This window comes from Gracilinanus agilis, chromosome 4 (assembly GCF_016433145.1).
Source record: "Gracilinanus agilis isolate LMUSP501 chromosome 4, AgileGrace, whole genome shotgun sequence".
NCBI classification, from domain to species: Eukaryota; Metazoa; Chordata; class Mammalia; order Didelphimorphia; family Didelphidae; genus Gracilinanus; species Gracilinanus agilis.
This window is the reverse complement of record NC_058133.1, coordinates 170,105,010-170,119,752: the sequence shown is the minus strand read 5'-3', so window position 1 is coordinate 170,119,752 and position 14,743 is coordinate 170,105,010. Positions and strand designations below refer to the sequence as shown.

The 14,743-nt window shown below is 40.8% G+C and overlaps 1 protein-coding gene across 1 annotated transcript; it reads left to right on the top strand.

Moving 5' to 3' along the window:
• Positions 1-4,628: 4,628 nt before the first annotated feature.
• Positions 4,629-7,462, top strand: S100A9 (S100 calcium binding protein A9). The gene is made up of 3 exons (XM_044674038.1): positions 4,629-4,706; positions 5,197-5,352; positions 7,038-7,462. Exons 2-3 carry the CDS (start codon positions 5,209-5,211, stop codon positions 7,251-7,253), a joined length of 360 nt encoding a protein of 119 aa, XP_044529973.1. The 5' UTR covers positions 4,629-4,706; positions 5,197-5,208; the 3' UTR covers positions 7,254-7,462.
• The last annotated feature ends 7,281 nt before the right edge of the window (positions 7,463-14,743 follow it).

Sequence of the window (14,743 nt, the reverse complement as noted above, 5' to 3'; positions counted from 1 at the left end):
AAATCTGGAAATTGTTTCTATAACCTTCTTGCCCAAAAAAGCCCTCATCTTGGGCCAAATCAACCTAGCCAGGGGTAAAATTAACACACTGCCCCAGATCTACTCCATTGCATCTTGATCTATGACACCCCCAACACACACACACACACACACACACACACACACACACACACACACATATACACACACACTATCCTGTTGATATTGTGATAGTACAGGGATTCACTCAAGTTTCCCCAGTTATATTGTCCCACAACACTATACAAAGTCACAGAAGTAGGAGGTGGAATGCCCAATCTGAGTAACAGCAAGTAGAGGCCAGAAAGTCTAGTAAGAATAATGAGTGAAAAGGGATAGTGTGAAACAAGCCTGGTAGGATCCTCTGGAGTCAGGGAGTTCAAATACCAATAAGAAGAGTTTGCATTTTATCTGGTTACTAGAGAGCCATTAAAGCTAATGATATAATTAGACTTGCACTGTTGAAATTTTAATTTGGCAACTGTGTGGAATGTGGATTGGAGAAGAGACAGATTGGAAGGTGAGGTTCCAATCAGAAAGGAGGCTATTATAATAGTACAGGTGAGAAGTGATGATGCCTCAGATGGCACAGCAGCCATGAGAGTGGGGAAAAGATGAAAGAAATGTTGAGGTAGTAGAACCCCCAAAAACTTGGCAACCAAATATGAGTGGAAAGAGAGAGGGGAAAGTCAAAGATGACTTCAAGATTTTGAACCTTAAGGGACTAGAAAGCTGTTTTTGCCCTCAACAGAAATAGGGAAGTTTGGAAGAGAGGTGGGATTAGGAAGGAAGATAATGTCTCCCCACCACACCTCAATGCCAGTATGAATACAAATCCCAAATCAAGAAATGCCAAACACTCCTGAGGCACTACACAGAAACCTAGGCAACCTGTGAAGTAAGGTCTTGCCCTCAGGAAATTACTGGCAAAGGCAACTACACTAGCACAGTCACATGGAATGACAACAGGATGATACCAAATAAGATCACTTTGCCTATGTGGAAAGAGGAAGTATTTACAAAATGAGCATTCCTTCACAATGCCTCTTGCATCTGGTCCCTTATTTCCATTCTCGTGCCCACTAACCCTTTTTCACTGCCTCTTGGAAAATGCAAATGTCTTCTAACTGAACTTCCTGCCTGTTAAAATAATCTTAGTGTAGAGTTCCTATAAAATTACCGCAATCCCATCCTCTGACCAAAAACTTGCATCAACCCTCTACTGTCTTCAAGGTCAACTCCTAGCACTACTAGCCTGACATTCAGTCTTCTCTATAATTTTACCTTCTGATCCCTTCCTTTCTCCCTCCCCATTCTTACCTTTCACCATCCTTCTCCATGGACCTTCCACTAATTGAATCTGATCACTTATTGGTATGTTTATGGAAATGTCATTCATGTGTAAGTTGGACTAAAATCCCACCCTCACATTCTATGATTTTTGTGCTGATTCAATCAGTCAATTAGCATTTCTTATTAAGTATCTTCTGATGCAGAGACCATTGAGACTTGAGTTTTTAACCTTTTTTGTGTCAGGGATTTCTTCAGAAATCTGCTAAAGCCGATGGACCATTCCTCAGAATAATGTCTTTAAATGAATAAAATAAAATACTTATGCTGAAATAGAATTATTAAAATCGCTTTTTTAAAATAAATTGGGGTGGGGGTGGGTAGCTAGATGGCTTAGTGGATAAAGAGTGAGGTCTGGAGACAAGAGGTCCTGGGTTCAAATATGGCATCAGATACTGCCTGGCTAGGTGACCCTGGGCAAGTCACTTAATTCCCATTACATAGCCCTTACTATTCTTCTGCCTTAAAACCAATATACAATACTGATTCCAAGATAGAAGGCAAGGACTTTTTTTCAAATTCATGGACCCCCCCCACAAGTGAAGAGTCCCTTATCTAGTCCAAATTTGAATGAGAATCTGCTTTATAACATATATAACAAATGATCATTTGACCTCAATCCATCAAATGTTCATTGCCAACTATCATGCCCTCCTCACCCCACCTCCAAGTCTTTGGTTTCCCAGGCTAAATGACCCTAATTGCTTCTATCAGTCCTCCTGTGGCATGGTCTCCAGTCCCTCAGAAACACATAATTTCAGAGTTGGAAGTGATCTCAAGAGAAGCATCTAGTCCAAACCATACATGAAAAAGAACCACTTCTATTTTGATTTTGTATCATATCTTCCTTTATTAAAAAAAAAACACTTACCTTCCATCTTAGAATCAATAGTGTGTATTGTTTCCAAGGCATAAGAACAGTAAGGGCAGGGGTCAAGTAATTTGCCCCAGGGTCACTCAGCTAGGAAGTGACTGAGGTCAGATTTGATCCTAGAACCTCTCATCTCTAGTCCACCGACTCTCAATCGTGTTCTACCTCACTGTTCTCTATCACTTCCTTTGATCTAGACCAGTGGTTCCCAAACTTTTTTGGCCTACCGCCCCCTTTCCAGAAAAAAATATTACTTAGCCCCCTGGAAATTAATTTTTTTAATTTTAATAGCAATTAATAGGAAAGATAAATGCACCTGTGGCCATCACCGCTCACCTGGATCGCTGCAGCACCCACCAGGGGGTGGTGGCGCCCACTTTGGGAATCACTGATTCCCACTACACCTCCATTAATACAACCTTCACAGCCTTTTGGGCTACCATGCCATATCAGTTCATTTTGAGTCAACAATTCGTTAAAATCCCAAGGTCTTATTTATATAAACTATTTTCTAATTAAGTCTCCTCATTCCCATATTTGTGAAATTGACTTTTTGAACCCAGTTGTAGAACTTAACATTAATTCCTATTAAATGTTATCTTCTAAAAGTCAATCTATGTTTATAGCTTACAGAGATCTTTTGAGAACCTAAATATGCACTGTGCTAACTATTCCTCCCAACATCTTGCCATCTGCAAATTTGAAAAAGCAGGCATTTCTGTCCTCTTCCAAGATACCACTGGGTGGGGGTGGGGGGTGGAGAAGGAGCAAACAGGACCAATTCCAAACATATTTAGCTTTCCATTCAAAGCTTCATATAGTATGACCCCTCCCTTTTTCTCTAGTCAAAATGTTCTGCTGGCTGTCTTCCCCATACTGACTTGGTCCTTTTTCAAAAGACAGTCTTTATTCACACAGTTCCCCTGTGCCAAAATGCCTTCCCCATCCCATCTTTCCATACAAATTCTACCCATCCTTCAAGATCCCTTTAAACTTAAATACAATCTCCTACATTGAACCTTCCCTGAATACTCCTCACAAAAACCCCTCCTCAAGTCAAAAAGATCTCCCCTTTCTCTGAATTCTTATAGCTTTTTTTAAAACCCTTACCTTCCGTCTTGGAGTCAATACTATGTATTGGCTCCAAGGCAGAAGAGTGGTAAGGGTAGGCAATGGGGGTCAAGTGACTTGCCCAGGGTCACACAGCTGGGAAGTGTCTGAGGCCAGATTTGAACCTAGGACCTCCCGTCTCTAGGCCTGGCTCTCAATCCACTGAGCTACCCAGCTGCTCCACTTATAGCCTTTTTTATAATTCTCAGTGTAAAGCTTAATGAGGTATAAAGAGAATGAGATATGAAGTCAAAAGATCCTGAGTTCAAATTCTGTCTCGGCTAGTTACTATCTGTGTGTCCTTGGACCCTCTGAAATTCAGTTTCTTCATTTATAAAAGAAGATTGAAGCTAAATCCCTAATGCCATCACCAATGCTAAATCTCTGATTCCATGATCTGTGTCTGAGTCCTAGCTTTCATGTATACTAGCTGTATACCTTGGATAAGTTCATTCCTCTTTCTTGTTTCCTCAACTGTAAAATGAAAAATTCGGACAAGGTCTCCAGCTCTTCAAGCTAATTTTTATTCCCATATAAGCTAGTTTATATTTTAAATATTTGTAAATATCTACAAGATAAGCTTCTCAAGATAAAATTTTCTAATTATCAAATATTCTGTAATATCTAACCACCAGGTCTTGTACATAAGAGGAAGACAATTTTTTTAAATCAAATTAATGAATTAAAATTACTGTGTTCAGAATACTATGCCAGGAATTGGAGAAAATGAAGTTTAAGAAAGACATGAGCATTGTCCTCATGGAGTCCCTAAAGGAATAAGAAACACACAGAGATAACGCTAATACACATAATTAGAAAAAAAAATGCCTTCTGAGACCATTTGGAGTGGTGAAAGCCTGTAGTTCCTGTTACTGAAATGGCTGAGGTTGACTTATTTCTTCCCAAATCAGCTTTGTGGTGGGGAGTGAGAGCAGAAGAGTGGAGAGATAACTGAGAATTTCACCAAAAAAAGAAAGAGAGAGAGAGAGAGAGAGAGAGAGAGAGAGAGAGAGAGAGAGAGAGAAAGAAAGAAAGAAAGAAAGAAAGAAAGAAAGAAAGAAAGAAAGAAAGAAAGAAAGAAAGAAAGAAAGAAAGAAAGAAAGAAAGAAAGGTGGACAGTTCCCCTTCCTCTTCCTCCAGCCTCTTCCCTGCCCCCCACACCCTTCCTGACGGTAACAGCCCTGCTCAAAATTACCAAACTGCATACCTGTGAAGCAATCACTGAGGAAAAGAACAAATCATCTGCCAGAGGCAACAGCCCAGTGACCCAAGCAGGGCACTCCTATAAATGTCAGATTTGCCCCACTCATTCCATTGCTCTCTGTGAACAGCCAGCTCTCCTCCAGACTGCCTTGTGGTAAGTCAAACAGCTCGTTGCTTTCTCTGGGTCAAGAAGGATAGGACTTCCACCCATTACCTTCCCTCCCCTCACACCCAACCTTCCCAAGAACCTTTAGCTCATGCCCAGGCTATTTTCCATCTCCCAACCCCAGACCGAGGGCTGCTTCTCCTTTTTGTCCCCTTGAATTTCTTCAAATTCTTTCAGGGAGCCCTCCTTGATTAACTCTCATTCTACCTATTCTGGGATCATTCCATCCCCTCTTATTTAATGGAGACATTCCCCTCTGTCCTTTGTTAGCCACCCTGTAAATGGTCTAAAGACTGACATCATGCATGAGTGTCTCTCCCTAATTCCACCCTGAAGTTAAGCAGCAAGTTTCCCATGGGCACAGATCCTTGTGTTTCCTTTTGTGTGGTTGCCCTCCCCCATTCCCTAACCTTCCTTGACCAGGGCACAAGGAGATGGATTCCAGTGCCCCCACTCACAATGCTCCTTCTCCATACAGACTAAGAAAACAATGGAAAAGTGTACAATGGAAAAAGCCTTGGACATTATGGTTAATACCTTCCATCAATATTCTGGCCAGGTGGGAGACCCAGACACCCTGACCAGGGGAGAAATGAAACAACTGATAAACAAGGAGATGCCAAATTTCCTAAAGGTGAGAACTAGGGGGCAAAGAAGCCACAGTGGGAAGAGTTAGAATAAGGAGGATGTCGCATCACTAAGATCCCAGGGACTTCAGGAGAGACCTTAATTTGGGCTGGGAATTGAGCAGGGGATTGAGTTCTTAGATGTTCCTTCTGAGGGCCATTGTGATTCTAGAAAACTATCACTTTTCGAGTCCATCCATGACAAGATAATCCAGGGATGCAAGAGACCAGTTTCTCTGGCCTTATTTTTTTTTATCATCTCAAAGCCAGTAGGATGGAGGCTCTTAGGATCCTAGATTTGGAGCTGAAAGAGATCTTGGAGGTCATCCAGTCCAATTTATCATACTCCACACCCCAACCGAGGCCAAAGAAGGACAGTCACTTACCAAAGGTTTCATAGCCCTTTATTAACAGAACCTAGATTCAAAGCCAACTACTCCGACTCCAAATATAGGGATCTCTCAACTATTCAAGGCTCCCTCTTTACATCAATATTCTCCAGATGTTCCTTTCTAAGACCCTATAATGGGGAAAGCCCCATTCCTGTTTCATCCCAGAGCTAGTATAAGGACAGAAACTGTACGATCACAGGCAGGGTGTGGAAATGTGTTCAGAAAAACTGGATGCTGTGACAGGGCAGAAGTGAGTTGGTCCTGATCAGGGGAGATGAGACCATGGCCCAAGGTTTAGGTAAGGTCCTTGGGTTTGTTTTTTCTCCAGGAAGTAGCAGTATTACTATATAACACTTTAAGGTTCGGAGTATTCTTTACATTAATTATCTCATGTGAGCCTCACAACAACCCTGTGAGGTAGGTGCTATTGCTACTATTATCCCCATTTTACACATGAGGAAACTGAGGCTATATGTGTTTATATAGTTAGCACAGCAGCTAAGAGGTGGGCTTCCTGCTGTATAGAGTGCCTGGAACCAGATGAAAATATAAGTGGGAAAAGTTTAACAAAATAAGTAAGACTAGAACACAACATAAATTTTGTTTATTTGTGGTTCTCTAAGTCAATCCATTAGGGATACACTTTTATGTGAGTTTGACACCACCAGTGTAGCAGACAGAGCACCAGATAAAGCACTGTAAAGAATCCGAGTTCAAGTCCTGATGCAACCACTTATAGGCAAGTCTTTTCTTAGCCTCAGTTTCCTCTTCTGAAAAATGGGACTAGTTGTAGCACCTTCCTCACAGGATTGTTGTGAGGCTCAAGTGAGATAACACGTGGGAAGTACATTACAGTCCTTAAAGTGCTATCTGAATGATAGCTGTTATTTTTAATTATCTTGATATTAGCAATATTATATCATTATCAAGTGTAGATCCCAAGTCCACTGTATCACAGATGGACTATCTAGGAAAACCCTCTACATAGCTGAAGTTGCTATGCAATTTTAAGGTGGTCTTATTTTGTCATAATCCCTTTCATTAGGGGCTGATGTTATCATTACTGTTATTATTATTTACAGTAGATGGATGGCATTGATATTACCCCATAGTGATATAATACCATAGCTCCAGATGCTTAAGGGAATATTCTCACTAACATGTACACTCAGTATGGGATTTCCCAAAGGATGTCCAAGAGAATCAGGATCACTTCCAGGGGACCTGGGCTATGGATGATCTTGTTCCTTACCTCATTTCTTTTAGTGACCAATCCTATGTTTTTCTTCCCTCTGTCTCAGAATGCCAAGGACCTACAGAATTCTAAACATATCATGCAGGAGCTAGACACAGATCAAAATGGTCAGGTTAACTTCAACGAGTTCTCCGTCTTGATGGCAAGACTGATCATGGCCACCCATGAAAGGATGCATGAGACGGCACCTGACAAAGAGCACCACAGCCACGGGCCTGGCCTTGAGGGGAAAGGGGGCTCAAGCTGTGGAAGTGGGCGTTGACACTCCCACTGATGGTGGTGAGGCAAAACCTCCCTTCCCCTCACATTCACCCTTCCAGCCTCTCCTACCCCGATCCTGCCCCATTCCCAAGGAAATGCTTTGACTCCATAGAGCCAAAAGATGTACAAAAAATAATAGGGAAACGGGTGCTGGTGTCCTGATGACCTTAGCAATATAACTAGGCGTCAATAAAGTTTTCCTTTGAATCATTGGTTCTTCTGGTTCTTCATCCCCTCTTCCTCAATCCCAATGTCCCCAAAGCTCTTTGTCCATTGGGCAATCCTCACACCAATTCTACCTCACTATCCCCTTCAAATAGTGATTTGCCCTCTAAATCTGTCCATCAGTCAATACATCTATTCAGCTCTTACCAAGTACTAGTGACTGTTGGAAATACAAAGTTAGAAAAATATGTCAGAATTAGTATCTATCCTTAGGTAATTTACCATCTAGTTGGGGAGAAAAGTTTAATAATACACCTTAACAGCATAAGGCAGAAAATGTGGGACAAATAAGCAATACAAACCATGAGAACTAAGGGAGTTCTGAGGAGGGGAAAATTCATCATGGGCTGGGGAAATCAGAAAATGCTTCACAGAGGAGGCAGTATATAAGCTGAGTCTTAACACACAGGCAGGATTCTCAATGTGGAATAGTAGGGAGAAGGCATTCTACGTTGTAGAGAGTATTTAGTATAAGCAAGGGACAGATTGGGAAAATTCCAAAGAGTATTTAGCAAATATTTAGAAATTTATTTGGCTGGAGCCAAGATTGCTTGTAGGAGAGTAGAAGATATGATCAGATCATAGCAACACAGATCATGTATTTAGAGCTAGAAGGAACCTTAAAACCTTTTCTAGTCCAGCCTGCTCTTTTTACAAGTGAAAAAAATCAAAGCTCAGAAAAATGGTTATTTGCCCACGATTACTCAGCTAGCAAATTGAACCTAGGTCCCTTGACCCTGAGTTCAGAGATTTTTCTACTGTTCCAAAGTTGGGGTACCCTCTAAAAAATACATTCACAGAGAGAACTAAAGGAGTCAATCCCCTCACATTCCTACCCTTAAGCCCCCGATATGGGATGATCTTGCCAATGGTGTATAGGCGTAAGATTGAGAGCTTATGCCAGAACTGATCTTTCTCTTGAGTCATTAGGTAATATCTTCCCCTTCCCCTCCAGAGTCACTCCCAGGAGAAGCTGATTAGCTTAGACTGTATGTATTGTGTCAAGACAAAAGCACTGCACTAGGACTCGGGAGACATGGGTTCTTATTCTACTGTTTCTGATTCTGATTTTCACAAATATCCACACTCATCTTTGAAAATGACCTGCCCTTCTTCTTCCTCTTTCCTTCTATCTTTTTTCTCTCTTTCTTCTCTTCCTCCTTCTCTTTCTTTCTTCTCCTTCCTTCTCTTTCTCTTTTTTGCCTTCTCTTGCTCTCAGTCTGATCTTAATAATTTATTATTAATGGTGTTAATATTTAATCATTGATATTATTAAGAGATGTATATACATACATATGTATATATTTAAACACTATGTAATGTTTAAAGGTTTGCAAAGCACTTTACAAATGCTATCTCCATTGATCCTTAGAACAACCCTGGGAAGTAGATGCTAAATTTTTTTTAAACCCTTACCTTCTGTCTTGGGAATCACTACCAAAGTAGAAGAGTGCTAAGGGCTAGGCAAGGAGTTAGTGACTAGGAGTTAAGTGACTTGTCCAGGGTCATACAGTTAGAAAGTGTCTACGTTCAGATTTGAGCCTGGGACCCTCCATCTCTAGGTCTGGCTCTCAATCCACTAGCTTCCCCCAGTAGATGTTAATATTACCCCCCATTTTATGAATGAGGATACTGAGGCACAAAGGTTAAATTATTTGCTCAAAATCACACAACTGGTATTATGATTATATGGAATCATATAAGCAAACTGATAAACTTCTTGGAGTCAGTGACATTTCCAGATTCAACAAAGGGAAGCAAAGGATCAAATGAGATTATGCACATCAAGGGTTTTTCAAACCAAAAAGCACTATACAAATGGTAGCTTTGGCTACATATTGCTATACAGAGTGAGCAATGGGAAGTTGTGGGGCAACCAGTTGCTGTTCTGTTTTGACAGGAACTGCAGGATCAGGAACATGGTGATGTTTGGGCTCTCTAAATGATAAGGAAGGACCACAATCCCAGTGTTGCCCTGGTCTCTGGCTGACAGAGGAAGGTCTCCTAGTCTAAATGCTTTATGAAGCTTTCAGTGAAGAGGCTTGGACAAGAACCCCACGGGATGAGAAAGCATAAAAGGATATCTGAATAGAAGGACCATGATTTGCACCGGTGGAAGGAGTACCCTTACAGATGAGATCATGGATCCATTGAAATATAGAAGAATTTGCCATTGATTGCTCCAAATCTGATGATGCCCTTCCTAACAATAGCCAAAATATGATTCCAAGAAGCATCAATGCGAAACATCCTTCCTTGAATTCACATACTGATTGATAACAGATCATGGATACTCTAGGTTGATCAAAAATGGTATTTCTGTAATTGGAGAAGATGGATATTAAACTCTGGCCACTAGTGGTAGACAATGCACAGGAAGTTAAGCAAGAGATGGTACCAGCAGGGTGGTACAGTAGATAGAGTGCTAGACCTAGAATCGGGAAGATCTGAGTTCAAATCCAACCTCAGACATTTATAAACTGTATGACTCTGGGCAAGTCACTTAAACTTTCCTGGCCTCAGTTTCCTTGTCTGTAAAATGAGCCTAGAAATAGCACCTACCTCCCAGGGTTATAATAAGGATCAAACAAGATAATATTTGCAATTTACAAACCTTAAAGCACTCTGTAATGCTAGCTGCTATTTTTTTTAAGTTCACTTATCAAAAAATTGTTACGGATCATTCTAGACACTGAGGGGAATGTAGAGGGGAATATGGGGAATCTTCATGAGGCTGATAAACTAATTAAGGATTCAAGACTAATACATAAAAAGACAGTTCATAACACAAAGCCATGATAAACACCCCGTGAGTAGTACCAGGCAATAAATTCTTTGGAGTTCTGAAAAGGGAAAGCTCTATTGGGGTGGAGTAATGAGAAGAGACTTTATGGAGGAGATTACATAAGCCAGTCCTTGAAGGATAAGTAGGATCTAAACTAGCAGAAAGGAAGAAAAGGAAAAGAACTGCAAGGAGGAGGAGAAGAAATTCCAAGTAAGCGAAGAGGTGAGTTTTAAACAACAAGGTGATAATCTTCAGCTAGGGACATTCGAAGATGAAAAAAGCCTGGTCCATTCCCATTGGTATCTTCTGGGACTTCATGGATGGGGGCTTAGGCTAGAGACCTAAAGGGAAGCCCATAGCAGAGTATAGTGTAAGGTTTGAGCAGGATGCAGTTGAGAAACTATTGTCTTGGTCAACTCTATTTTTCACTTCAGTAACTAGAATGTCAAAATCTAAGGAGATTTTTTTTCTTTTCAAAACAATTTAGCAATCCTAGGGAGCTGAGGTGGGATTGTATTATGGAGTTTACTTCAAAACAGGGCTTGTGATATTCTTGTGTAAGATTGTGCCAGCAGAAGTTTATGAAAGCAGGGCTATTGCTTCCTGGTAAGGTCTTGGGAAACCATTGCTATTTCATGGACCCCTAAGGTTGGAAAAGAACTAATTCATCTAGTTTAGCTCCCTAACCAATGTATGAATCCCTTCTCTACTGCTTCTGTTATGTGATTGTTCAGCCTCTGATGGAACTTACTACCTGACTCCCTTCCCCAACCTCCTCTCCCCAGTAGGTAGACCATTATATTATTTATGCTACTAGCTAGGGCAAGGGAGAGGTCTCAAAGAGCACAAGGGGAGCCTAGAAACTGGACTGCATTCATAGCAGAAGCTGAATAAGTGGCTATGTAACTTTAACTGAAATCAATTGAATTGAAATGAAATGAAATGAAAGTCCTGAATAATCCAATGTCCAAGAATGTTGCCATTTTCCCCAAAATCTAAGTCCCCAACTTATATCACCCAGGAACCAGACTGGATCACCTGGTTTCTGAATCAGACCTCTAATAAGTAAATGTTAGTAGAAAAATATTTGCAGCTTAGAGACCAGGACAACAGGTTAGTGGCAGAGAGATCAGAGCTATTCAACCAATTGTTAACTAGCTTATTCCACAGAGCCAGAAGAAAACTCACATGTCATCTAGTCCATTCCATATCTGCACTAGGAATTCCTTTTACAATGACTCCAAGAAGTGGCCATTCAGTGTCTAGTGAAGTCTTCAGCCAACCACCATATTGTATGTCCTCCAGACTTTTCACCATCCTGGGTGCCCTTCTCTGGACACTACAATTTGTCAATGTCCTCCCTAAAACATGATTCCCAGAACTGAATGCAAAACTCTGGACATGAGCATATCACAGTAAAATACAGAGAAGCCATCAATCATTTCATTCTCTCTAGACACAATGCTTGGTGTAGCCTAAGGATTGCATTGTGTATATGTTTTAGTTTTTTATTTTTCAGTTACATGTAGAAATACTTTTTGTTAACCCTTACCTTCCACCTTAGAATCAATACTATGTATCAGTTCCAAAGTAGAAGATCTGTAAGGGCTAAGAAATGAGGGTTAAGTGACTTGCCCAGGGTCACACAGCTAGGAAGTGTCTGAGGTCAGATTTGAACCCAGGACCTCCTACCTCTAGGTCTGGCTCTCAATCCACTGAGCTACCTAGCTGCACCCCATCCAGCAGTTCTTCATACCAGTAGAATAACAGATTTAATCTTCATCCCTAGTGATAGAATAATAGACTAAAGGAATAGGTGTTTGGTCATTTTTCATTCATGTCTGACTCTTCATGACCACATTTGAGGTTTTCTTGGCAAAGATACTAGACTAGTTTCCCATTTCCTTTTCTAACTCATTTTACAGATGAGGAAACTAAGGCAAATAGAGTTAAGTGACTTAGCCAGGTTCACACAGCTAGTTAGTGTCTGAGATCAGATTTGAACTCAGGACCTCTAATCTCTAAGCCTTGCTCTCTATCCACTAAGCCACCTCACTGTCCTTTTGGTTTACAAGTAGTGACATTTGGGTCAAACACAATTCAAATGCTGATTATATGAATTCAAATTGTTTTACAAAAAGATAGAACAAATTCATGCTCCATCAATAATGTGTAGCATGCAAGAAAATTTTCCTTGCCCATAATATTATGTATCCACAATAACTTTACCCATAACTAAGTTGTCCTTGAAGGCTCTTGATATTTCCTCCTTGTGGGCACCCGTCCATTAATACAGACTGCAAGCCCTTCATGCCTTTGTAGATAGTTTTACAAAAAAATCGATGGCCAGCAGAGATGACTGGAGCAAAAAAGTCAGAAAGCTTGTGAATCAAGAAGAGAGATGAGGAAGAAACTTAGTGAGAAAACACACACACACACACACACACACACACACACACACACACACACACATACACACACAAGAGAACTGGAGAGAACTTTCAGGAGTCTCTTTATTTTCAAACTTGACCCCTGCCCCCAATCATTTAAAGTTTTGGTGGGTTTGAAGAGGAGTCTAATCTGGAGACAGAAGACAGGGATGGATGGGTAGATTCTCAATGATCATGATCACCCTCATGGATATGTTTGTGACTAGCCACCCCACCAGAGGGACCAGCATTTTCATGATTTTCAACCAAACTTTGCAAAAAATTTTTCATAGATTCTGGATCTGTAGTTTCTAGAAGGAATGATTATAGGAAAGCATGTCCACAAAACTTAATACATTTCTCCCAATATTCTCCCAACATACTCCTCACCCATTTGTCTTCCCCGTGATGGGGCATGTCCATGCAATAACCAAATTGTAAATCCTCCTCAACGAGAGGAATCTCGGAAAGGTACACATGGACCTTTAGGAAGGTTTGACTGGGGAGAAGGGACTCTGGAAACCTGAGATGCTGTCTCTCCCGTGGTCCTTCAATAAGTTTTTTAAACAGGGATGTCCTACAGCCAGCTCTAATCAGCTCCCAGTAGATTGTTAAATTTTCAATTAATAATTAAACAAATGTTTCATTTGTGAGCATTTTTCCTTAGAAGCAAGCAAAGCTGCAAATCAGGAAAGAGTTATTACTTCATTAATTGTCTAGACATAAGGATGATCTGGGATTCCATGCTCATTTCTGGACTCTAGTCCCTAGTAAGCAGTACCTCAACACCTTGTCATTGTTTGGATGGTTATTACAATACCAACAACCTCAATAAGTGTTTATGAAAACCTATCGGATACTGAGAGTTGTTCCAAGCACTGAAAAAGATACCAAGATTAAGACATTCAGTACTTTCATTAAATTCAGTTGGGGTAGGGTGAGATAAAAAAAAGTAGTAATGGAAGCTTCTCTCTCTCTCTCTCTCTCTCTCTCTCTCTCTCTCTCTCTCTCTCTCTCTCTCTCTCTCCAGTCTTGGGTATTTTCCTGCTAGGTCCTAATCTGTTTAACTTCTCAGGTTACAATTTGTTGTTTTGCTTAAATAAATGGTTTTACTTTGCTATTTGTGGCAGTCTTTTGCTTTAAGGAACTTTTGGCAGGAAGGAATCAAACTGGAGAATGTAAACTAAGGGTTAACAACCAGAAAAGTTCTTTTACTTTTGAATCTATTATGCCCTTAGACTAACTCTATCTAGGAGGATAGATACCACTAGCTCATTACCCGACTGGAGTACTCGCTCTCATGGCCCTTCTGCTCCCAAGTCAGGAATTTCAGTCCTGAGTCCAAAGAAATCTGTGTTATGAATAAAATTAATGAATGAATAAATGAACAAATAAAAATTAATTTTGGAGATCTTATACTAAATTATAAAAGAATAGGGGTAATCTGTATACTACCCCTGTTAGGCTGGGTTTTAGTAGTAGTAATCTGAGATATTAATCTGAGGAAGCTTTGGTTTGGTTCCCTGATGGCTGGTGCAGGGACACCCAAGACCTGCCACCCAGCTGGATGTTATAATAACTGCCCTTTATAACAGTGCCCAGGCAGGATCCCTAAGGTCAATGGATGGGTAACCCTTTCAGGTCCCACCTGGGGTTGATTGACTATTGGTATTGGGCTCTATCAGCCTTGGATAACGTTCATCTGACTGCATTACTCCCTCCCCAGAGTGGTGATGGAATAACTACTCCAGGAAGGTACTTAATAACTTTATCTATGTTGTTTAACAAGGGAAAAGAATGATCAGGAAAGGGTTGGGGAATAGGTGACCCTATCACTAAATCTATGACAATAATCCCTCAGGACTTTAGGCTTTTCAGTAATGCTGGGCTTGTTCTTCACTTCCTCTGGCTCAGCCTGGCCACAGCCAAACCAGAGTAAGCAAACTGTTTGGATGACAGCTTCTTACTGCTCGTTGTTTACCAGTTCTACAGCCTTCAGGAAATGCCACCCTTTACCACCCTCTTCTTCTCCCCACTTCCCAGATTCCCACC

Excerpts from the sequence above, each read along its gene's own strand:
- S100A9 (XM_044674038.1), top strand. The coding sequence starts at position 5,209 with ATGGAAAAGTGTACAATGGAAAAAGCCTTGGACATTATGGTTAATACC. Across the intron at positions 5,353-7,037 it reads AGATGCCAAATTTCCTAAAG|AATGCCAAGGACCTACAGAA; the intron begins GTGAGAACTAGG and ends CCTCTGTCTCAG.